This window comes from Chrysemys picta, chromosome 4, assembly GCF_011386835.1.
Source record: "Chrysemys picta bellii isolate R12L10 chromosome 4, ASM1138683v2, whole genome shotgun sequence".
Taxonomy (NCBI): Eukaryota; Metazoa; Chordata; order Testudines; family Emydidae; genus Chrysemys; species Chrysemys picta.
This window is the reverse complement of record NC_088794.1, coordinates 109781139-109807329: the sequence shown is the minus strand read 5'-3', so window position 1 is coordinate 109807329 and position 26191 is coordinate 109781139. Positions and strand designations below refer to the sequence as shown.

At 38.8% G+C, this 26191-nt stretch overlaps 1 protein-coding gene across 18 annotated transcripts in view; it reads left to right on the top strand.

Annotated features, from left to right (window-relative positions):
- The window catches only part of RALGAPA1 (Ral GTPase activating protein catalytic subunit alpha 1), a 247743-nt gene that overhangs the window by 5352 nt on the left and 216200 nt on the right, over positions 1-26191 (top strand). For 15 of the 18 annotated variants that reach the window (XR_010600693.1, XR_010600692.1, XR_010600691.1 and 12 more), the window contains exons 2-6: positions 20853-20963; positions 21867-21916; positions 23544-23601; positions 24763-24806; positions 25429-25606. Coding sequence is in view for 13 of the 18 variants with exons in the window: in XM_065593297.1 (XP_065449369.1) it covers positions 20853-20963; positions 21867-21916; positions 23544-23601; positions 24763-24806; positions 25429-25606 (441 nt within the window). In the remaining 5 variants the exon portion in view is untranslated. Of the gene's footprint in view, positions 1-20852; positions 20964-21866; positions 21917-23543; positions 23602-24762; positions 24807-25428; positions 25607-26191 lie in introns of those variants that run through there. The other 3 variants (XM_065593298.1, XM_065593283.1, XM_065593289.1) reach the window with 2 other exon arrangements.

Below are 26191 nucleotides of genomic sequence, written 5' to 3'. Positions count from 1 at the left end.
AACCTGCATTATTTTCTGCAATAGCAGCAGAATGTGTGTTTTCTTTAATGTTAACTGCTATACCTAATCCTAGGATATGTTGTTGTTGTTCTTGGCCTCATGTAAAGGAATTGCCTTTCAGTTAAGGAATCTGGACTAGGTTAAGTGTTGGTCTTGACTTGTGAGCCTGGACTAGGTTTGCGGCTTATTTGTGCGGGGCGGGAGCGGGGAGGGCAGGGGCATTGCCAAAGTCAGTTTTGGCAAACATACTGAATAATGAGTTTGTGCTAGGAAACAGTTTGGGATCAGGTCAAAGGTCCAAGCTAGGCAAAGGAGTAGTTTTGGCTTTGGGGGGCGGACTTGGGTTTGTGTGGGCTAAATTTGTGACTTAAGAAGACTTGCAAATGTGGCGGAATGTCTTAAAGTTGCCTCATATTTGTGTTTTGGAATCTGAAGAAGAGCTCTGTGTAAGTTCGAAAGCTTGTTTGTTTCACCTACAGTGGTTGGTCCAATAAAAGGGATTACATCACCTACCTTCTCTCTTTTTTTCTCTCCCCTCCCCCCCCCCCCCCCCGAGCCTAAGTTTTCATTAAAATAAGTTTTAAGACTCCAGTTTGTATGGTTACAGCGAGAACATTAAAAATGAAGTAAATGTAAACAAGTGTTGATTCCTCCTGAGTTTGCTGGTAACCTGAAACAGCTAGGTTTGAGAGCTTTTGGATACTCTATTTCATCTCAATGGAATGTTGAAATTTAAACCCGATGACAGTGTAAATGTCAATGTTCACTATTTTACTGCTGTTCAGTTTAGCAAAAACATCCAGCAAATGTGCTTGTTCATCAATTTTTGGAATGTTGGAGGCTGAACACCCCAGATGTCAAAACGTTCCCCTGGCAACTTCTATAAAGCAGTAATGAATTTTCAATACAAAGATCTGGTTGCACTCAAATAATCTGTGACAGCATTAAAAAAAATTAACATAAAGAAACCAAAATGGATCATATTATATTGGAAGGACTGTTGCATAGCTCTGGGGCTCATGCTGTGTAATTTAGGTCTAATGTACCACATGAGATACAGACTTATTTATAGTATGCGCAGAGTGGTATACACTTTTGGGCCTGATCCAAAGTCCCTTGAAGTCTCTGAGGATGTGTATTGTATGTTTTCACACCCTAATTAAAGGGACATAGGTGTTGTATCTTTAACAAAGCTACCCTTCGCCAAACATTTAGTTAGATGTTGGAGTTAAATGGGAGTTTAAAAAGCCTTCCACCATTTTAACAGTCAAGCATTAAGAGAGCTGGGAAACTCCTTATTGAATAGCAATGCTACCTTCCCCGTCTCATATTTGGAATGCAGTAATTTAAGCAATATGGCTTATCAAATGTTTTGTTATCTTATTTTAACATTCTTTGTTAACTTTTATAAGTACCATTAAGTTCTGAGAATTTTCTAATGAACTTCTCCAAATGATTAGTTCCTTTAATTTAAAGAGAACTGTCATTCTAAATATTGGTGCTTTGTGCAGTTTACTGTAATCTACTGAAAGGCAGCAAGCAGATTACTTGTCTTGAAGTCTGGATTATGGGGTGGGTTGTGGGTTTTTTTTTATTTTTATTATTTATTTATTTATTTTGTACCATTTGCCTTCTTGATCAGATGCATACAGGAATTTTGGACACTGAAATGTTTTCCTATTGATTGCACAGATCATTACAAAAAATGCATTTGAAGTCCTGATACTATAAAGTCTCAATATAAATCTAGCCCTTTGAGTTTTCTAATTATATAACAGTACTTGACACGGGTATCTTTGTTATTAAGTTGGTATAACGTGCCTTAAAGTGAGAAAATATTTTTTTTTGATGTTACAGTGTTGCCACATACTTCGTGTTCACCCATAATTTTTTATCTTTAAATAAAGAACTATTGTTGAAAACTATTTAAACAGTCAAAATCATACGTAAAAGCAACTATGGTTTGGTCTTTAAGCTTAATCATATTTTACAGCATTACATATACAGCATTTAGTAGTGATAACTCTTTGTAGAGTAAATCCTAGTCCTGCATAGATTGTTTACACCTTACCTTGAATATATACCATGATTGTAGAGGAGATAACCTTTTTCTTCTTTTCTTTTTCAATTTAAAGGTTTGGTAAACTAGTTCTGTTGTTCATCATCGAGTCCTCTGTCCTTTGCAGAGAATATTATTTATTTTAAAATTAAATTACTACTACTACACTTAGTAGATAAATGAATTTTGCTTTGTTTACTAGATTAACATGGAGATTAATAATTCTAAGGCCTTGGCTACACTGGCGCTGTACAACGCTGCAACTTGCTGCGCTCAGGGGTGTGAAAACGTGCCTCCCCCGAGCGCAGCGAGTACAGCGCTGTAAAGCGCCAGTGTAATCAGAGCCTGCAGCGCTGCAAGCTATTCCCCCTGGGAGAGGTGGAGTACATACAGCGCTGCGAGAGAGCTCTCGCAGTGCTGGTGGCGCGACTACACTCGTGCTTCACAGCGCTGCCGCGTCAGCGCTGGGAAGTCCCAAGTGTAGTCGAGGCCTAAGTAACCATCCCTTGATGCTTTCTGGTGACATAGCCTATTAAAATTATATGTAATTTATCTTATCAATTTGGTTTAAAAATCTGATTGCACACTATAATATGTAGAAAGTGGGTAAAATGAACAAAACTGTTTTAGTATACTTTGTTTAACTTTATATATTTAAAAAAAAATGCTCTAAGTTCCTGATCTTACATACAGTTCTCTGTGCAGCAGCTGCCCAGTAAGCTATCAATTGCCTGCAGTTCAGCTGTCCCTCCCCCCACTGCCATGTGCTGCTCCTGCCCTCTGCCTTGGAGCTGCTCCCTGAGACTCCTGCTTGCTGTGGGGGGGGGGAGAGGTGGAAGAGGGGGGGACTAATATCAGGGTGTCCCCCGGCTCCTGCACCCCGCTTACCCCATCTTCCATAGAGCAGGGGACACACAGGACAGGGTTCAGGATGGAGGGAGCTTGCTGGCAGCAGCTGCGGGCTCAGCAAGCTGATCTAATTAACAAGGTAGTGTACTTAAGAGTAGGGTCAGCGTCCTTAAAGGGGAAATGCGCCTCACACTCACACTGTGTGTCTCTGTCTGCGATGCTGTCTCCCCTCCCTCCATTCCTGCTGCCTTGTAGAGTGTGAGAGTTAACCCTTGAGGGCTCAGCCAATTGCTAGTTCATCATTTAGCAGTAAGGCATTCCCTGGGAAATATCTCACCCTCTGACTTCACCACCTCAACCAAGCTTCACAATCATCATCACTGTGTACCAGTATTAAATCGATGGTTTAAAACTTATACTGTGTGTGTGTATAGTCTTTTGTCTGGTGAAAAAAATGTCCGTGGAACCTAACCCCCTCATTTACATTAATTCTTATGGGGAAATTGGATTCGCTTAACATCGTTTCGCTTAAAGTTGCATTTTTCAGGAACATAACTACAATGTTAAGTGAGGAGTTACTGTACCTGAAAATGTAGGTATCCAAAATCATCATTAGTCACTTTTTAAAGTCTTGGTTTTAATGTCTGTGTGCCTCAATTTCCCCTCTGTAAAATGGGGATAATAGGACATCCGTATCTTATAAGGTTGTTGAGGATAAATGCACTTAAAGCTTGTGAGACACTCGGATACTGTGGTAATGGAGGCTATATAAGTACCTTAGATAAATAGGTCACTGACTTGAATGGAACCTGTGTCCATCCTAGTGACCAGAAGTTTTTGCCATTTCATGATTGGTGGTGTGATTGTAAGGGCTTGGTAATATCAGTGCAGTTTCTAAAGACAAAGTGTCCATAACGCACAAAGCTGTTATCAAATTGCTATTTTGTTAGTAGTGTAGGAGATAGAGAAAGTGCACTACCCTCTTGCAACAGTAGATAATCTCCACCAGTGAGCCACATTCCTGTTCAGCTGGGGTGTGTAAGGGAAGCTTGCACTGCCACTGAGTCTGCAGTAGTGATTCTGTGAATCAGTAGAAATCTTTGATGTTCAGGGCTGTCAGTCTAAAAACCCTAAAAATAATGCAGTAAAAAGCTAAATGAAATATAAATAATAAATCTTTCAAGCACAGAAAGATCCCTCTTTATAGAGTCTGTTTTTGCTAAATCCAATTTGAATATAAATTCAAATGAGGGGTGGGAGTTTCAGTAAGCTTAACTGTACTGCATGATGTGGCTGGATCTTTCAATCTACCTATTATGGGTTTTTATATATAATTTGAGGATGTAAGCATCAACTTCAGAAATGCATGAAATGCACAAGAAAATTCTCTCCCCCTAATGGTTTGAAGTAAACTTAAAAATGGCCATGTTATATTTACTTGTCCCTGGCCACTATACAATCGTAAGTAGATTTCAGGCATTTGGTACCCATTCATGTGGTCATGTAAAGTTGTTTTACCAGCTAACAATCCTCGTTGGTGGGTAACTGCTGTCTTCCTTTGGCATCTCTATAATAGGGCTTGTGAAGTACCTGCATATTTTTATTTATTTATTTTTATTTTGTATTGTTAGTGTATTTTTGCATGTTTCTGGAGAATTCAGTGTACTTCAGGCTTTTTTTTTTTTAAGTACATTAAACCTTTGTAATTCAAAGTTGTGTGTTTTTGTTTTTTGTTTTTTTTGTAGGCCATTAAATTTTTTTTAAGGGATGTGACTATCCAAGGGTATTTACATACCAATTGTGGATTTCTTTAATGGTTTACATAATTATAATTTAATTTTTTTCTTTTATTGTATTTCTCCTTGCTTCTCTCTGTCAGGTTAACTAAAATAAGATACCCATTTTGTCATAAAATGAACTTGGAAAATGCTCACCTATTTAACTTTTTTATTTAAAAAAAATCTTCTTTCTAATACATCTAAAAGAACATAAAGACTAGGTTGGAGAAATGGGGGAAAAGTGTTAAGGAAAAGTTGCATATACCATACACAAGGCATACTAGTGACTAGATGTTACAGATTCTTACCAATTTTTCAGTTACAAGGTATTTGTTTAAAGTAGAATATTAAAGTATTCTGAAACTTTGAGATTCAGCAATTTGAAAAATGTATTGCCAGAGTTAATTATCTGCTTAAGTACTGCATTCTTATGTTTTATGCTATAGCATGGTGTTAAGTGAACTGTATTTTCCTATTCTACACTCAGAATTTTTGTAATGATGTTGGGGAAGTGAACTTTACTATGGTAGAGCTATTTTTATACAGTTCAAGCTTTGGCCTTCTAGTCTCTAAATATAGAAGTACATTTTCCTCCCCCCTCTTTTTCCCCCCCCCGGGACAAACTTTTCTGACTGAATTACATGGTGCCAGATCTATTTCTGAGGCTTTATTTCCATTAGAGCATAGGTTACCAAGAAAACAAGGAATACATTGGATTGTGTTGGAAATATGTAGCTGCAGATCAAGGATACAGAGATCTATTTGTAACTTAACTTTTGTTAGTTAAGATTGAAGGTGTGTTTCATTATAGTCCCAATAACCTCCACAACCAAGATTACACAATCTTCATTAAGAAACAAATAGTACCTTTTTAAAAATCCAAACATAGTCTGGAAATGAACACTGAAGGATTCAGCTTGTTTCCCACTGCTGCATAACCTTTTCTTACTTACTGTCACCCTACTCAACTTTCCTCACCCATAAATATGGAGGGAATCCATTATCAAAGTCCTGTAGAAAGTCACATCTGGCAATTAATATCCAATAGCTATTCAGCCTACATAAAATAAGCTGGTGGTCTTGGTGCAGTTCATAATGAACGGGTGCTCATATCACAGAAATCCTCACCACAACTTTCAACTTTGTTATGCCGTCTTGGCGAAGAAAACGATTGAGCTTCCATGAGACTGAACTGCCTTTTTACTCCAAAGGTGGTAAACATCTCTGTTTAGGGTTGAGACGTTCTGATGGTGGAACAACATGAGGAAGCTAAGTTATACATTCTAGGAACAAAGAATGCAGGTTGTACCGACAGAATGGTTGACTGTGTCCTGGAAAGCAGTGGCTCTGAAAAGGATTAGAGGTCATAGTGGACAAGCAATTCAACATGAGCTCCCAGTGCGATGCAGTGGCAAAAAGGGCTGATGTGGTCCTTGGACGTATAAATGGAAGAGGAAGGAGGTAATTTTACCCCTCTATACAACTTGATGAGACTGATACCATAATGTGAATACCAGAGCTGGATGCAATATTTGAAAAAGAATATTGAAAAAACGAAGAGGGTGCAGAGAAAAGCCACAAAAATGTTTTGAGGGCTGGAAAAAATTCCTTGCCATGAGAGACTAAGTCACCTCTCAATCTTCTTTTTGATAAACTAAATCAGTGTATAAGTACATTCAAGAGAAGAAAATACCAGGTACTAACGAACTGTTTAATCTAGTAGCGAAAAACATAACAATAATCCATGGGTGGAAGTTAGACAACCTCAAATTAGAATTAAGGCACAGATCTTTAATAGTGAAGGTGAATAACCACTGGGACAAACTACCAAGGAAATTGGTGGATTCTCCATTTCTAATGTCTTCATATCCAGACTGAAAGAGATGTCAAACACAAATTATTCAGCTCAATTCAAGAGTAACTGGGTGAAATTTTATGGTCTGTGTCATTCAGGAGGTTAGGCTTAATGATCTTCTGATCTTGAAGTCTATGCTGCCATTTCCCATCCTTTACCTGTTCAAAGGATATGGGACTTTTCTCTTGGACTGTTGTGGTGCTCATTATATGCATCACACCGTTTCCTTTATAAAACTCAGGTCTGAGGAGGAAACAACATGTAGCAGGATCAGTGCCAAAAGGAGGTGTACTAGGTTGTTCATGGAAAAACTACCCTTTAATGGAAGTCCTAAACAATTTTATATTTTAAATAAACCAGCTGTATACTTTGTACTTTCCTGCTGTGGAATTTGTTTTAGAATTAACAGAAAACTCTTACTACTTTCATACAGTAGATATTTTCATGGCATGTACAAGAGAAAGTACTAAAGAAAATATTCTATTCTGATTTGTTTCAATCTGGAGTAATATAATTTCTTGCAGCAACTATTGACTCTTTAATCATTTTTATTATTTGAACTCCCATAAATTTTGCCATTGCTAGTGCTGTCAAGTAAAATGTTAGGAGGAAATCAGGATGGAATATTTTCACTACTGAAAACTGCTAAAATGTTCCATCTACTTAATCTTTCTTTTCCCCCATATCATATATTTCAAAGTTATGAGCTGTTTCCTAAAATTATTAAGAAATTCAGATATGTATGTTGATAATTAGTGGTCTAATCAGACTAGGTAGTTACCTAATTGTAATAGTATATTACATCACTGTATCATTGACTCAGCCAGGATGCCAATTGGCTGAGGCTTGGAAAGCCGTGAGGCTCCATGCTGGAGTATTATAGAAACCCATCTTGGAACGCTTGTAAAGAGAGAGGAAATATAGACATACTGCACCAGTGTGTAAAACAAGGCTTGTGATGGTGTGGCTTACCTTGGGGTGAGTGCAAGCCCCATTTGACACCAGTACAGTGTGCCTCTGTTAGGGTTTTACATTGGTGTAACTACATGGATATAATTATATTACAGATTTCCTTCATCTAGACAAACCTTTAATTAATCTCTTGAAGGCATAGGAGCGAGGAACAGTATTGCCATTGCTAAACATTAAAAAATACAAATGGTTTAAAAACCATGAGATTTTAAAAATCATTACATCACACTTCTTTTGTTTTATCATTTGGGAATGCCACCCATTCACTGTGTGTGTGTGTGTGTGTGTGTGTGTGAGTGATCATTTCAGGATCAAAATGAAACCTTGGTGGACACACAAATGCAGCCTCCCTGCTTGTTGACAGGATTTCCACTTAGTTCCCCATACCTCAGGGTATAGGAAAGGGTGCCATTTCATTCCTCTCCCCAATTTGACAAGATTGGGAGTGGAGCAGCTGCCTTTCTCCTTGCATGCACCCCCAGAGATTCTGCCCCCTACTATCACTTGCCCCAGTATTTTCCTCCCTTTCCCTCAGTCTCCTACCCATCACATTCTCCCTCTCTGCTTCCTCATGTGCCCCTTTACTCCCTCCAGTCTGTTTCCTGCTATTCATTCCTTGACTCCTCGTTGTTTCATGCCCAGTTTCCTAACATTTCCCCCAGGGTGGATTTGATTTAAATCATTGTTTAAATCACTAGTCAGGAAGACTCTATTTAATCATGGATTTCTACATAAAAGTGCATTCTTGTTGGTTGTTATAACCTTAATACATATTCTTCACAACTCCAAGAAAGATGTAGGTTTCATTTTTAAAAGGTACACACTATACATTTTTAAAGTGATTTATTTTGAAAACTTTTCAGATTAGTTTTACAGCTATATCAGAAAATGAATGATTGTTTGCTTCAGTTCCCTTTGGTAAATGAAATAACCAGATATTTATGAAGTCATTGGGAGGCAAACTAATTCTAATTCAACAGGTTAATCATTAATATTTGGAGGATTTTCTTTCCATGCTGTATTAGGAGGAGAATATCACCAGACAGGCATTTAAATTTTTATTTAACTAAAACAATAATATTACGTATTCTGGATTTTTTTTCTTCAACAGCAAACATATAATATTTTAACAAAACAAGCATATGAATTTTTGAATTTAAACGTTCAAGTTTTTTAAAATCAGGCTTGTTTTTGTTAAAATTGTTTTAACTAAAATAGTTAAACGAAATATTTTTTAAAAGCACATTAAATCAACTATGTCAGCCAGGTCAACATGAGAAACTTAAAATATTGGCTGCTGCAGCTAACTCAGTTGTCTTCACCTTCATTTTCCTGTTTGTTTGTTTTATAATCTGGCAAAGGAAAACAAGCTTTCCTGCTTTTTCAGGTCCCAAACGATTTCTCACTTTGGAATGAATTAGTCCAAAGGAAGAAAATATTCTTTCTGTGCTGGCAGAAGAAGCTACTGCTGTTAAAAGTGTGATTATCACTTCAACAGTCTCTGAATCCAAGTGCTTAAGTGACTTCCACCAGTTCACTGGTGTGACTTTCTTTAAAACATCAGCAAACATGTATTTCTTGAATGGTTCACCCTTAGCTCTGAAGTTTATTGTAGTTGACACTATGGAGAGATGATTGCTGGATGACCATGTCATAGCCAACTCGTCTTCTTCAGCAGTTAAGGTTTGACCCTGGTACCAAGTATTGAGAATATCTGCAAGAAAATGAGCTGGAAATAGTGCTTGTCCCATTTGTTTTTTTGATACTTGTAATTTAACTCTGCCATTGCATATTTCTCTTTTTTAAGCTCTCACTCAATTCCTTCCAAATTTCAATAGTGTCAGCAATAAAACAGCTATTTCCCTGCATTTTGTTCAAGGCTACAGAAATAGGCTTCAGGGTACTCAGCATGTGTTCAACATTTCTCTTAAGCCCAATGTTGAGAACTTTGGCTGTGACAGTGCCATCTATTTTTTCACAGTTTTGTTCACTAACTGTCATCAGATTAGGCCAGTTCTTGATATAGTGCTCAAAACAGTTCACTACTGAGTTCCATCGCACGTCTTGTGGGAAAGTTAGCTTGGTTCCGCCCACTTTTTTCAGAGCAGCTGCTGCAAAGTGGTTGTTAAGGAAGTATTTTGCAATTTGAACAAAATTAGCCTTTATTTCTGGAACACTGAAGTGTTTGGCTAGGAGGTGCATCAAATGAGCACCGTATGTTATTAGCTTGGGACTCTCTTCTAAATAACTTCTTCTCATCTTGGATACACATTCGAAGTATTGTCTGTGACCAAGCTGCGTACTAGACATTTGAATTTTTTTCATTTTATCACTTTTACTGCTACTTCTTGTAAGTATTCTGCTGTTTGTGCATTTCCTGATGTATCAATTGTTTCTGTAAGGAAGACATTCCCTTCTTCTGTTGTCACACAAGCACATAAAACAGGATCATTGTGGACATTGCTCCACCCATCAAGACGCAGGTTAACAATTTCATCCTCTAGACCTCTTACACACTGCTCAATTTCTCTTTCATACACTATTATCCAGCAATTTGCCTGCAACATCTGCTCTGTTGGGTGGACTGTATCCTGGTCTTAATGACTGAACCATGTTAATGAAGTGTGGGAAAGGAGAGTTTGTTGCATAAACAGGCAGTTTTTTCATCAATTACCTCTTTCTGTAATCTGCTGGTTCTTATCACAAACTTATCTATGGTTGTTTCTGGATGGTGGAAGGTGTGTGTGGTTTTTTTTTTTTTATATTTTTTTATTTTTTTCCTACAGGTGATGTATGTCACATAGCCACAGTATATGTGACTGAAACACTATCATTGGCATATAACTCTAAAATAATAGAAAATAATGGCGGTCTTGCAGGTGGATAGTCTTCATAATCCTGTATGTTGAGGATGGATTCTCCTAAACAAAATAAGTCATGTCGTTATTTAATTATTATTACCATACTGCTCATTTAGTATTACCGCATTCACTGACGCTCAGTACTATTTTAAAGGTGAAATTGTAAAAGGAAGATCTGCCTATTTCAGCTATTTATTTTTTATCACAACTGCATCTAAAATGATAGTACCATAGAGTAACAACTTGAATTCTCATGTTTGAGCAAAAATATATAGAACAGTCCAGAAGGAAGACAGGCAGTCCTTAAGAAAGAAGCATGAAATAAAAAATTTACCAACCTGAAGGTCCTTCATGTTCAGACATGTTCCTTTCATCATCTTCAATGCAGCTTCCTCTTGAGAAGGAACACTTCTCATGATGTTGTTTCATTCGGGCAACCAGGCCTTGCATTTCTTTGTTGCAATGTTTGCATTTTGCACACATGCCTGTCTTTAACCACAGGTAGAGGAACTTCCTTTAAAATATTCCCAAACTGGGTCTCTTTTACGACCTGCTGGCATTATAGGTTTTCCCTTCTAGTGAGCGAATGATATATGGTAGATCTCAAATCAATGGAGGCTATACTCAAAGACCTCAAGACTTCTGGAATATGCTGCTCAAACAGTTTCGCTTTTGTTTCTACTGCCTCTCCCTTCTCACATTTATCTCCAGACTTCTTCTTGTCCAGATCTATTCCGCCCCCAACAATCTTCTGTTCATTGAACTTTTTAAAACTTTGCACTTCTAGAGAGAAGTAAGAGAATGACTCTGTGTAAAATTTGCAGAGGGACAATAGGGTTGAGGTCTGTTATTTCTCACATTATTTATTTAACCTTTTTTGCTGTTAACAAGCATGTTATCTCTGGAGAGACAAATCCACAGTTTAGTTTTGCAGTTCTCAAGCATCTCTGATGGTCTCTTCTAGACTGAGCACTGAGTCCCATTGGGTAGATAGACAGATTAACCTTAATAATCTATACAGAAGTCCCTGGAGGCCCATAAGATTGGGTCCCCAGGGGTGGCCAGTCCATATAGGTGAACTAGGCAGCCATCTAGGGTGCCAAGTTAAATGGGGCGCCAAATTCAAGGAAAAAAATCAAATTTAGAAAAAAGGAAAAAGATGGAAAAAAAGACGTACAAATAAAACAATGAAGATGTCATTATTTCAATTCCTGTGCGTATACGGAAGGAATATGAATTATAATTAATTTCTCTGCATTTCTGAGAATTTATTAATGTGTCGAATCTTTTTTATTTACTGCAAAAATAAATATTTTAGCGAATTTTTTTTTTTTTCAATTTGTGACGTAGGGTCAAGATGACCCACTCCTCAATTTTGATGAGCAATAACTCAGCCACAATGAAACACATCCGCCAGCAGCAAGAGCTGCAATGCTAGTGTCACCTAACTCGAATATACATCAAGGTCACATAGCCGGAAATTCATGTAGAATGGAGTTGATACATACCGAACAGTCATTTTAACACATGTCACAGGTAGATGGCTAAGAATCGAGCAAATACTGTGTAAAATTGTTTCTTGGTGCCAAAGAATAAAGAACGTTTTTCAGCATTATAAATCCAAAATGTTAGTATGTTTAAGCGTTATTAAACCTTAACGTTATCGGGCTGTATAATTATGAACTTTTCTTTGTTATAACTGGTTCACATGTAATAAATAAGGTCCATAAAAGAAAAGTAACAGTGTTAACGCTTAATAGACTATGAAAGTGATGATGTCACACTCCAAGCAGGTAACTGTGAGGAAGGGGATTACTTTCCAAACAACTGGTGTCGGGTTATAACGTTGAAAAAGGTCATTTTGTTTCCATGTAAATGCTGTAACTAACTGGTTTAATAGGTAAGTGAGTGTATGTTACTAATCATTGAACTTTTAAGCAGTGAAAAGATGCGTTGGGATGGCTGCAATGTGGTTTAAATAGTCAACCATGTGGTGTGTCGGCCATCCTTAACGCTATAATGCTTGCAGTCGGGAGCACAGTACATAACAATATTCAAATACCCCATGGCAGAAAGAGGAAAAAGAAAACCCTCAGGAGCTGAGTATCGTAAACGAAAGGCTGAAAAGGAAAAGGACCAAGCAAAACAGCAGGGATCCTTCCTGGAATATCTTCTCTTTCTTCCAAATAAAGATGGAAGCAGTTCCCAGCATCCAGATGAAGGAATTTTATTTAGAGAGAAGGTTGGCTCACATCCGCATGGAAGCAGTTTGGAACATCGAGATGAGGGTAGCTCACATCCACAAAAAAGCAGTTTGGAAACTGAAGATGATGGAAACGCAAGATGAAGGCAACTCACAGCATCAGACTGATATGGAAGTGGAGAAAATGTATTCACCCTCAGAGGAACATGCAGAAATTGAAGTAGAAGGAAGAAAGGATGAGGAAGTTACAAACAACTTACAGTATGGGGACCCAGCTTCATGGCTCAGATGTGATGACTGTGTGTGGCAAATTCTCGTGGAACATGGACCCGAACAAGTTCATGAATTTCCCTTCCCTAAGGATGGAAATAAAAGAAAATTCTCTGTTCAGCATTACAAGAGGAAACTCCTTTAATGGGGAAAAAAGTCATTGAAACTGGTTACAATATTCAGTGTCGAAGGACTCTGTTTTTGCTTTTGCTGCAAGTTGTTTAGAAATCAAGCAATTGGTACATCACTTACTGAAAATGCTTCGAGGGAGTGGAAGAACATATCTTCAATTTTCTCTTCACAGGAAAGAAGTACAGGACATTTGGAATGTTTTCAAAATTGGGAAGAACTTGAATTACAAATGAAAAAAGGAAAAACTATCGAAGATTTACGTGTGATCAAAGAAAAAATATTGGCAACAAATATTAGAGCATCTGATTGCTTTAGTGAGAGTTCTCGGTGGGCAAAATTTAGCATTCCGTGGCCGCAGTAGAAATGAAAAATTATACACTCCAGATAATGGAAACTTTTTAATTTGTTGACTACCTAGCTTTGTTTGATCCAGTCATGAAGGAGCATCTACGTAAAATAACTGATCATGAAACACAGGTTCATTACTTAGGAAAAAATATGCAGAATGACCTGATTCAAATCCTAGCAAATGCCATTAAAAAGAAAATAGTAGAAGCTGCCCATTCTGCAAAATACTTTTCAGTAATACTGGACTGTACACCAGGTGTGAGTCATGTTGACCAAATGACGTTCATTCGTTTTGTGGATATGGAAAAGTCTGCAGATGAAGATAATGTTAAAGTGCTCATAAAGGAACATTTTTGGGGTTTTGTACCACTGACGGAGACGACTGGAGCATTTATGACTGAAACTATTCTACAAGAGCTTGAAACAATGTCATTATCTGTTGAAAACTTACATGGCCAAGGTTATGATAATGGGAGTAATATGAAGGGTAAAGACAATGGTGTGCAAAGGAGAATGATGGAAATCAATCCTAGGGCCTTTTGTTCCTTGCAGGGCGCATTCTCTGAATTAGGTTGTCAATGATGCTGCTAGATGCGGTTTGGAGGCAAGCATTTTCTTTGACTTGTTGCAACGTGTTTGTGTTTGTTTGTTTTTTTCTCAGACTCAACATGCCATTGGAAGATTCTGATTCACCATGTGAATTCTCTAACTGTGAAACCACTTAGTCAGACAAGATGGGAGAGTTGCATTGATGGTTTGAAGCCTCTTTGCTATGATCTTGGAAACATAATTCCCTAATTGAAATTTCTGATGGTACTAACTTTACTGAATCATCTGGCAATACGGCACGTTCAGATGGAAAGGCCATTTGCAAGAGCTTCTGCAAATTCAAATTTGTGACTTCACTCATTTTGTGGTATAATATCCTTTTCGAGATTAACCTCACTAGTAAGCAGCTTCAGGAAAAGAACTTGAACATACATTCTGCTATTCAAAAACTGCAGCAAACTAAAAATATTCTGGAGGAATTCAGAAATGAAGAGTTTTTGAAAGAACACTGGTAGATTCTCTCACGCTTGCTGAAGAAATAGACTTTCCAACAGAATTTTGAACCTGAGCCAGTTCACTTCGGCAAAAGAAACAACAGTTTTCTTATGAAGGGGACGAGAGACACCCATTCAGAACCCAAAACAAAGGTTCAAAGTGAATTTCTACTTTGCAGTCCTTGATACTGCTAGTCACTCGGTTGACACAAGATGCAGCAGTTAGAGTCAGTATTTGGCTTTCTATATGATATCCACAGCTTGCAAAAAAACCCAGCAAAACAGATAAGAGAATTTTGTATAAAACTGGAGTCGGCATTGACTCATGAAAATTCAAAAGAACACTAATGCTACAGTTTTTTGTAGTGAGCTTCAGGCTTTTTCAAGACTACTTTAAGAAACATTCCACTCCTGAAGAAGTACTGAAATTTGTTTGTGAAAATAAACTCAGACAGTTTTCCAAACCATTTTTATAGCTCTATGCATTCTTTAACTTTGCCAGTTTCCATAGCTAGTGGGGAGTGTAGCTTCTCAAAGTTAAAATTGATAAAAACGTATCTGCGTTCAACAATGGTGCAAGAGAGACTTGTTGGACTTTCCACAATGTCTCTAGTGCATGAAATAGCTGGAAAACTGGATCTAAAAGAACTAGTGACTGAATTTTCAAAACTTAAAGCAAGAAAAGTCATGTTTTAAGAGCACAGAGTGTTTTTTATTTGGGGTGTTTTGTAAATACAGGTTAGAGTTCATTGAAGAGTTTTCTTATTTCTTTCTATATTGGCTGTAGTGGTAACGGCAGTTAAAGCAGGATAGCGTAATGGATGATTTTGGATTTGTTGTAATTATAATTAACATTTTTAATGCATTTTTATTTGAAATTTGACTGAAATATCCTCTAGCTGTCGTGTACAAATCTATTCTGAAAATTTCATGTGTCTATTTTATCTGATCTCAGAAACGTTGGTTGGACAGACGGACGGACAGACGAAATAATTAAGCCTCTGGTTTAAAAACAAAAACAAACGCGTAAAAACGTTAAAAGGAAAAGAGGGGCAAAATTTCCCAGTTTACCAAAAACCTCAGCCTAGATCTGCCCTTGGGGGTGGGGGCGCTGATTGCATGGTTCGCCCAGGGCGCCAGTTGCTGGTAGCTAGTCTAGAGCCACCCCTGTGGGTCCCTAATCCATAAACTACTGGAACTGATTTACAAAACTTTTCTTAACTGTTACATGAATATATTGTCTCATACTATAGAATTAGTATTTATAATCCCTATTCCATGATGAGATATCCTTGAGCTATACTGTATCTATCTTTAGATAGGTTTTTTTTCCCTCAAAAAGCATTTTATAAGAGATTTTTTTTTTACTTTTTTTTTTTTTTTTAATCATTTGATTTTTATCTATCCTGATTTCCCCTCCTGATGCCATCACAGTTCCATTCCTGGTTCTCCATATTCTTCTGTCCCCCTTCCTAGTAGGGTTGTCAATTTCCCAAGGAAAAACTCGTTTAGGACACGGTGCTGGTAAATACTGGCTTAAACTTGGAAATATAACTGCATCAGTGTTCAAGTGTAGAGTGAATCTTTTCAAACTTTGGAGACATCCATTCAAAACTGAGGAGTAGACTCGGTCTGTCCACTACATCAAAGTTGGTCTTTTGCTACAGAATGCTGTGTGGCCAAATGGCCAGCTCTGTTTGTTTCTGATTGCTTAATGCTTCAAGCCTACAACTCTGTATTTTCATGTAATAGAATGTTTTTGACTTTTCAGTTTATATAATATTGAAAACTGAAATATGAGCCATATGTATAACTTCCTGGAGAAAATACCGAACCAAAATGTGTAGACATGCCAATGTTCAGTATTACAAATTCATAGAATATCAGGGTTGGAAGGGACCTCAGGAGGTCATCTAGTCCAACCACCTGCTCAAGGCAGGACCAATCCCCAGACAGACTTTTTCCCCCCAGATCCCTAAATGGCCCCCTCAAGGATTGAACTCAGAACCCTGGGTTTAGCAGGCCAATGTTCAAACCAGTGAGCGATCCCTCCCCCCAATAATTACACATTAATATTAAGCCCACTGCAGTCTATTTGTTCAATCCCAAATTAATCTACTTATCTACTGCCTTATGTAACCAAAATTTGAATATGTAACTCAAATTAAGTGTTATGTGGTGTGCATTAACAAAACCATTTTTAAAATAGAAAATGCCTTAAACTTGGACTAACTAGTTTTTTCTAATGTGATTACAACCATGATTTATCCTGGTAAAAATCACCCGTGTCATCCCTGCTTCCTGGTCCTCACGTGATGATTAAGGGGCCACCATCTTCCCTGAGGGCAATCTGGTATTCGCCCCATTGTTGATAGTCACTTTGGGTAAGGGCAAAACTTTGTACAGTTGAAGTTTTGATGTTGAAAAAGACTGAAGAAATCAGATGTTCATGAGAATCCTTTTAAAATAAATGGCAATACTTGGAATGACATTGAGAGATGGCAATAATGCAGATTTTGGCAGCAGAAAAAACAATTAGTAACTTGCTGTACTTGGAGCCATCCTCTTTAATTGGTTGTTACTCATTACTCAGGGCCGGCTCTAGGATTTTTGCCGCCCCAAGCAAAAAACATTTTGGCCGCCCCTCCCCCCCAGCCCCGCCCCAACTCCATCCCTTCCAAACCTCTTCCCCAAATCCCCGGCCCCGCCTCCTCCCCCGGGGGTGCTGCATTTCCCCCCTCCCCCCCACGACCTCCCGCCCTAGCTCACCTCTGCTTCGCCCGCTCCCTCGGGCGAGGGAGAGCGGAGAAGCAGAGCAGCGGCGCATTCAGGGGAGCAGGCGGAGCGGAGGTGAGCTAGGGTGGGGGGGGGCTCAGGAAGTAACGGGGGGGGTAGAGGAACCGCTCCCTGCTCCAGCTCACCTCCGCTCCACCACTGCCGCCCGGCTTCTCCTCCCTCCCAGCCTTGCTGCACGAAACAGCTGTTTCGCGCGTGGCAAGCCTGGGAGGGAGCAGGGAGAAGCGGAGTGGTGGTGCACTCAGGGGAGCAGGCGGAGGTGGAGTGGAGGTGAGCTGGGGCGGCGGGGGCACTTTTTGTCCATGCCACGGAGTCGGTGCCTATGATGGCTGGCGCCAGAATGCCACCCCTAGAAATGTGCTGCCCCAAGCACCTGCTTGTTTAGCTGGTGCCTAGAGCGAGCCCTGTCATTACTGTTGTGCTGGGTTCACCAGGATGCAACCAGGAACTGGGTACTGCTCAGTACTCTGTCTTACCAGCCTGGGCTCCCTCTCACACTGTGATTCTGCGACAAACTGCAAAGCTCTCCAGGTACTGCACTTACACAGACAGGAACATACCCAACTGAGTTACATGAATGCTTTTGCCAGCCATTCATGAACCAATAATAGAAAGTCTCCAGCCAGTTCCCCCAGCTCCCCAGCCTAGGACCCCAAGGCTCTACCATTCTGCAGATTTCCCAAGCACTTCAACCAAAACACACTGTTTTAGGTAAAACATAAAACAGGGTTATTAATTACAAAAAGACTTTCAGTGATTATAAGTAGTAAGTATACAGATAAAAGTTGGTTATCTAAGAAATAAAAGTAAATTCATAATCTGAGTTCTATAAACTGGGGATAGGATTTGAATCAAGCAGTGTCTCGCCCTGATAGATAATATGTGCAGGTTAAAAATCTTCCATACACAGGCTGGAACTCTCCTTCAGCCTGGGACCACCACCCCAGTTCTGTCTTTGTTCTCCAGATGTGTTTTCAGATGTTGACCTTATTCTCCCTCACAACTCAAGTGATGATGTCACTTCTCTTTTATAAAAACGAGGACTCCTTGTGGCACTTTAGAGACTAACAAATTTATTTGGGCATAAGCTTTCATACGCTATAACCCACTTCATCAGCCTGCTGGAAAGATCCTAGGCTATGTCTCCATTGTTTGTGTTTCAGAGTAGCAGCCGTGTTAGTCTGTATCCGCAAAAAGAACAGGAGTACTTGTGGCACCTTGGAGACTAACAAATTTATTAGAGCATAAGCTTTTGTGGGTTACAGTCCACTTCATCGGATGCATATAGAATGGAACATATATTGAGGAGATACACACACACACACACACACACACACACACACACACACACACACACACACACACACACACACACACACACAGATACAGAGAGCATGAACAGGTGGGAGTTGTCTTACCAACTCTGAGAGACCAATTAAGTAAGAGGAAAAAAAACTTTTGAAGTGATAATCAAGATAGCCCAGTACAGACAGTTCGATAAGAAGTGTGAGAATACTTACAAGGGGAGATAGATTCAATGTTTGTAATGGCTCCGCCATTCCCAGTCCTTATACAATCAATTTAGGATTGAATCTAGTTTGCATATCAATTCCAGCTCAGCAGTCTCTCGTTGGAGTCTGTTTTTGAAGTTTTTCTGTTGTAAAATAGCCACCTGCAGGTCTGTCATTGAATGACCAGACAGGTTAAAGTGTTCTCCCACTGGTTTTTGAGTATTATGATTCCTGATGTCAGATTTGTGTCCATTAATTCTTTTGCGTAGAGACTGTCCGGTTTGGCCAATGTACATGGCAGAGGGGCATTGCTGGCACATGATGGCATATATCACATTGGTGGTAGATGTGCAGGTGAACGAGCCCCTGATGGTATGGCTGATGTGATTAGGTCCTATGATGATGTCACTTGAATAGATATGTGGACAGAGTTGGCATCGGGCTTTGTTACAGGGATAGGTTCCTGGGTCAGTGTTTTTGTTCAGTGATGTGTGGCTGCTGGTGAGTATTTGCTTTAGATTGGGGGGTTGTCTGTAAGCGAGGCCAGGTCTGTCTCCCAAGATCTGTGAGAGTGAGGGATCATCTTTCAGGATCAGTTGTAGATCTTTGATGCGCTGGAGAGGTTTTAGTTGGGGGCTGAAGGTGACAGCTAGTGGTGTTCTGTTGTTTTCTTTGTTGGGCCTGTCTTGTAGGAGGTGACTTCTGGGTACTCGTCTGGCTCTGTCAGTCTGTTTTTTCACTTCAGCAGGTGGGTATTGTAATTTTAAGAATGCTTGATAGAGATCTCGTAGGTGTTTATCTCTGTCTGAGGGATTGGAGCAAATGTGATTATATCTTAGAGCTTGGCTGTAGACAATGGATCATGTGGCATGTCCTGGATGGAAGCTGGAGGCATGTAGGTAAGTGTAGCGGTCAGTAGGTTTCCGGTATAGGGTGGTATTTATGCCACTTATTAGCACAGTAGTGTCCGGGAAATAGACCGCTTGTGTGGATTGATCTAGGCTGAGGTTGATGGTGGGATGGAAATTATTGAAATCATGGTGGAATTCCTCAAGGGCTTCTTTTCCATAGGTCCAGATGATGAAGATGTCATCAGTGTAGCACAAGTAGAGTAGGGGTGTTAGGGGACGAGAGCTAAGGAAGCATTGTTCTAAGTCAGCTATATCTGAGAAGTCTCAATTGTATACAGGACTTAGGATAGTTCTTGGGAATGTGGATTCCTATAATGGGCCATCAGCACGTCTGGCTCCTCCATTGTTGCACCTGAAAGGCTGGTTGTGGCTGTTCCCAACTTCACAACATATTTTAGTAACACACACATAGCAAAACTTCATAACTTCCCTACAGTGATGGCACATACAAGCCAACAGGATATTAATGTTTAACAGATCAAGACTTTTAAATGATACCTCACAAGGCATACGCTGCACAAAATATATAATAATTATATGACCATGGTGAATATGGGGATTCCAGGTGCTGCTTTGAAGCAGAAGCATTTGACATCTGTCATTTACACTTTGTCACTTATAGCTTATTATGCATGCAGGTAGTTGTGATGTCATTAGATTTAAACAAAAGGGTCAGAAGAACAATGGTGTGAGGAGGACTGTAATTAGGAGATTATGGTCAGACAGGTAATTAAAAAGACCTTTATTTAAGGTGGAATGAATGTACAACAATATAGTGAAGGTTATATACTGACACATTTGGCCCATATAATTTAACTATGTTAATTGTGAAGTATGTGTCCAAATTTTGTTTAGTTGCCCTACTTTTTTTTTTTCTCTAAAGTATTTTATTTAAGTAATCGTTTTGGGAGGGGGGGGCCAGGAGGAACTATTTATGGGTTTCTAGATACTAGAATGACTCGCACTCAAGGAATGCTTAAGATAAAATTGGTGTGACACCTTTGTTGATGTCTTGCATGCAAAAATAATTTAAGAAAGAATGGTCATTGTTAGTCTTGCTTAAACATAAATATATACTAAGCAATCCATACCCACCAACTTGAATTTAATTAGCCGGAATTGTAAACGTGCTTTGACTTCTATATTGAATATATTAGTCATCCTAAACATCTTGCTCATCCGGTATTATTAAACATTGATATAACTTGATGAACCATAAGGCTAGATAATGAGAGAGAAAAATAACCTTCTGTTTATCTTTCAGAGAATGCAGAGTCCATTGATCTTAAACAGTTTTTTGACCTACACTTTTCACCTATATATTATGTGTTCTTTGAAAATTTTGTGACTATTGAAGTAGGTCTCAAACAAAAAGGTAAGCATTTCAAATGTCTTTCAAATTTGAAATTTCTTTCTCTGAAGCTGTGTTTATTAACACTTTGAAGCAGGGTTGGTCTTGATTCCATCATTTGTGCTCAACTGTTTGATACTATCTGCGTGGGCTGAGAGATCCAAGGCAGGTTCACCAGTTGGATCACTCTTAGCAAGATACAAAGGGAGAAGCAACTGACACTCATGGGGCAAGGAGAGACAAGCTCGCCTGCTAGCCCTTCTAATCTTCTTGCAGATTTGAGGATCTTCAAATATGAAGGCTAGCTCTGTTCTTGTAGTTTTAAAGAAATAATTTTTTATTTCCCAAAATACTGCATGTTTCATAGTGTGTGGTATAACTTGATCTGGAGGGTGGGCAGGTCAAAAAACCTCACCTTTGTTAAAAAGTTCTTTAATTCTCTCTTGTTGAATGTTATAACTCCATTCCAGAGCTTGCTTTAATAGTCTGTGAGAAAAATATAAACCAGATCTCAAAACCTTTTTATCTAATAGTGCAGTTTCACATTTTAATGCAGTTAAAAAAGTGAAATCTAAAAGTTTGCTCTGAAACCTAAATAAATACCACTTACATCTAGGTTTTGTATTGTTATCCCTGCAAAATATTTTGCATTTTATATTTTTAGTGACTACACTAGTCATTAGCTCCATAGTTACAGTTGGTTGCAGGTGTGTTCATCTGTAGACTCTAAATATAATATCAAAATACAGGGTACTATTTTAAACCAATGAAATGGTTTAATGCAATGGAAGGAATGTGAGAAATCTACTTTCTGTGTCTGTAGAAGTATAGATGTTTTGGGTATTTATAGTTTTAGTCAATGGCCCTTAAATGACTTTTCATAATGAAAACTACATAATTTAAGGATTCTTTTTAAATTAAATTTAGGTCACAAGTCTCAGAGGGAAGAATTAGATGCTATACTTTTTATTTTTGAGGTAAGATGTTTTGAATCTTCCGGTATTGTTTTTTTGACTCAGATAATTTGCCAGAAAAGTTATTGGGTTTTAACACAATGGAACTGTAGGATTAGGCTTAGATTAGAAGTTGGAGCAAACCTGGAGTGAGCAAATCATATAATTTCATGGGGAGGATCAGCGAATATGGTTTTGGTAGGCCCATTGGCTGCTTCCTTGGGTGCAACTACACAGGTTAAATATTAACTGCCCAAAAAATAATGTATTCAGTGTACTTGTAACTGTGTCGGTTCCAGGATATTAGAGAGACAAAGTGGATGAGGTAATGTCTTTTATAGGACCAACTTCTGTTGGTGAGAGAGAAGCTTTCCAGTCACACACAGCTCTTCTTCAATTCTGGAAAAGGTACTTCCAGCATCACAGCAAAATGCAAAGTGGATCTGATTTTTTTTTTTTTTAGGGTAAGTAGTTAGCATGTATTGTAAGGGACCATTCAAGGCAGATTGTTGTTAACATCTGCAGTCATCCCTGGATCCTACACATGCCTAACACAATGTGTGGCATACCTCATCCAGGTAACTAAATGCCCCAATAACTCTGTGGCCTTGGCTACACTGGCAATTCACAGCGCTGCACTTGCTGCGCTCAGGGGTGTGAAAAAACACCCCCCCTGAGCGCAGCGAGTGCAGCGCTGTAAAGCGCCAGTGTAATCAGCGCTGCAAGCTGTTCCCCTCGGAGAGGTGGAGTACTTGCAGTGCTGCGAGAGAGCTCTCGCCGTGAGAGAGAGCCGTGGCAGCACTGTGAATCTGCGAGTGTAGCCAAGGCCTGTGTGAGTGAAACCAGACAATTGCTATGAACTCTCACAGGATATTTTTGTCTTTTTTATAATTTTCCTATCACCTGTGGGTGAACCCTTCACAAAGAGGTCAGATATAGAATAATCGATCAGTCCTCACCATCAAAGGAAACGTGCACAACACTTTCAGAAAACAAGCTTGGGAGCTTAAATTGATCACTCTGCTAGATACTAAAAATCATGGGCAGAACAGAGACACTGTATATATGGCTTATTACAACAATCTGTAACCCGCTAACCCTCTTTTTTTTTTTTTTTTTTTTTTTTTTTTTTTGTCCTATGACTGCAGAGGTGTTAACGGGCCACTCTACCTTGAATGGTCCTTTTAGACTGTACTAGCTAAGCTCTGTGTGGCTCAAAAGCTTGTCTCTCTCATCAACAGAAGTTGGTTCAGTAAAAGATGATATCGCACCTACCTTGTGTCCCCACAAAGAATGTAATTCAATGGTGAATCAAGCTGTTTATAGCTTGTCATATACTGGAGGTGGTCACATACATGGGATGACACTATAGAAATACCTGTTCATTTGTATAATTACAGCGAAATGCTGCATGTGCATATTTAACTTGTATCTTGGATGCAGATAAGCAAATTTTTAGAAAATTAATTTTATCTTCCTGTGGGTGGCTGTTTTTTTTTTGGGGTGGGTGGAAGCCACAAAAAGACAGCATTATTAATTAAGAAAACTTAAATTTTCTCCCTTGATAACTGCTGTTAATCTTTGGTATTTCTAGCATGCGTTTTTTAGGTAATAACTGTGTAGTGTGGATTGTTGGCTTTTGCTTTTGTAGAAAATTTTACAACTTCTTCCAGAAAGGATTCACCAAAGGTGGCAGTTTCATAGTATTGGTGAGTTTTGTATTTAAAAAAGAAATCTCTCTCTTTTTAATAAGGGGTTTAAAAAAAATAGAATCAAACAAGATACTATATAAAGTGTAATTGAATTCTTTAATGTCTTAAGTTTGACAGTTTTATTTGCATGATAATATAAAGGAGGGGATAGGGATTACTTACTTAAAGTGGCATAATAAGGAGCAAGGACTTGAAACTTCTGCAACTTTTTAAAAAGAAACTTAGTCTGGATGTTCTTAAGCTTCTTAACAATATAGTAACTGATATTATGAAATGGTTTTTCTAGAGGGATCGTTAAGGCACTGTGACACTTGGCGATCACTCAGACCAGCAAGGGCTTCTGTCACTACCTGCCTTGTAACTTCAGGTGCCTTACTGCTATGGCTCAGAGCCCTGATACCGGTATCCAGCCCACAAGTATAAAGTCTCACCCTGGTTTCCACCAGAATAGTTACTCCTTTCAGGGTGACCCCAACAGCCCTTCTAGTCCCTAGTCTCCCCAAATCAGTCTATCCCAAGTTCTTAACTACCGGACAGTTGCACTTTTCCCATCTGGTTCATCGCTCTCAAATGCATGAAACCTGCCCTTCCCCCTCCCCCCCCCCCCCCCCAGCTTGCTTTGGCGCGCACACTCCACATAGTTTGCACATTGGAGATCTGCTTGGGTTAAAAATAAACAAAACATTTTATTTGATAGAAAAATCATAGATTCAAAGTCGAAAATTGTAAGGGGAAGCAAACACATACAAGTTACACAGAAGATAAACATAAAGATGCAACCACAAGCTTTCTGCTTTCAAACTAAACTCCCATTTCTAATGAAACTTACCTATTGTCTCTGAAAAGTTTCCCAGCATGCCCACTGTCACAGTGGGGATCCAGCGTTCAGACAGCCTCCCACCTTCAAGCCTGTCCACCATCCTACATTTCTATAAATTTTTTGGTATTGATTATGAGAAAAGGAACAGATCTTGTAGAAGGTGATCTTTCTTCCCCCTTCTGGCATTCAGATGATTGTCAGAGGATATCAAGTTCACCAAGAGTAAATTGGAGATTGCCAAGGACTTGCTTAAAAGATTATCAAGTCTGACCGAGAACTCTGACATCTGAAGTTGAATAAAGAGCAAAGAACATCTTTAAAACGTGTTTTCCTTTCAGGCTTGATTTTAAAGAAACTCCTTCACACCGGAAATTCCTTAAAGGTAAGGAAAATAAATACCTATATCTTTTTGCTTTTGCATTTTTGATGTGTATATGTTGTTTTTCTTAGAATAATCACTGGCACAAAAACAGTAACACTGACTAACAAGATTGATTACGTTCATAATAGGCGGCGAACCTTTCAACTTCTATGCACCTGGTTTAGTACCTTGAGAAGTCCCATAGAGGGAAGCAGGTGCATAGCGTTTGCAGGATTGGCGCTTTAATTTTTGCTTTCAAGAGGAAAGAAGTCCTAATTTTTACTTTATATGGGGAGAGGAATAGTTTTTGGTTCATTTATATAATACGAGACTTCAGTCTTTTTCTATCATAGTTTTGGTTATGAGCAGAAAGATCCAATAATTTAAGAAATAGATTTTGTAACATTTTGATTACTTTTGAAGAAAAAAGAGTGGTATTGTTGACATGCCCTCTATGGTGCAGTTCTTTATTGAAAGGGAGAGATTGTGCAAAAATAGCAATTTTGTACTTTACAGACCTGGTCCTTTTGTTTATTTGTATGAATATGTAAGGAAGCTATTTGCAAGTCTACACACAGAGTGTAATGCAGCTTAAAAAGCAAAGAGACTGACAAACAAAAAACTCCCTTTTTCCCCTTTTAAGATCCGTCGAGAAGGTGTGCGTCTCTTCCTCTTGTGGTTGCAAGCACTTCAGAATAACTGTAGTAAAGAACAGCTATGTATGTTTTCTTGCTTAATTCCTGGATTTTCATCACCACAATCTGAGTATGGACCTCGAACACTAGATAATCTCATTAACCCTCCACTTAATGTTCAAGAAAGTAAGTAATTTAGTAACATTACCCAGTTCCTTACATGGTCCCATTTCACTAACTTTTCCATTGCTCAGGAACTGTAGAAATAACTAAAGTAAGTCGTCTGGCATGCTTTCTTTTACCATAGGGGTTATTGAACCACTAATGAGTGCAGCTGTGTTCAGGGCTTTTAGGATCTTGGTGTCATTCTTGACCCTGACTTTCTCTTCCCAAATCTCTTAGGAACATGCGTGTTGCTTTACTGCAGCAGAGCAGTGGTCCATCTAATCCAATATCTTTACAGTGGCCAGTACCTAATATTCAAGTGAAAGGTTTATGAACCACTATAGTGGACAATTATAGAATAACCTGCCCATAGGAGAAACTGTAACCTCTAATTGCAGCCTTGTGCCCTAAGGCATAAGGGTTTATATCCTTTTATGACTTAATTTTTATACTAGCTAATGCAACTGGATATTTTCATTATTCATAAGGATGATCCTTTGATTCCTACTAGATTCTTGGTCTCAATTATTTTTTGGGGCAATGAGTTCCACAGATCACTCAGAGCAACATTTATACCTGTAGCTGTATCACTAACTCCATAAGACC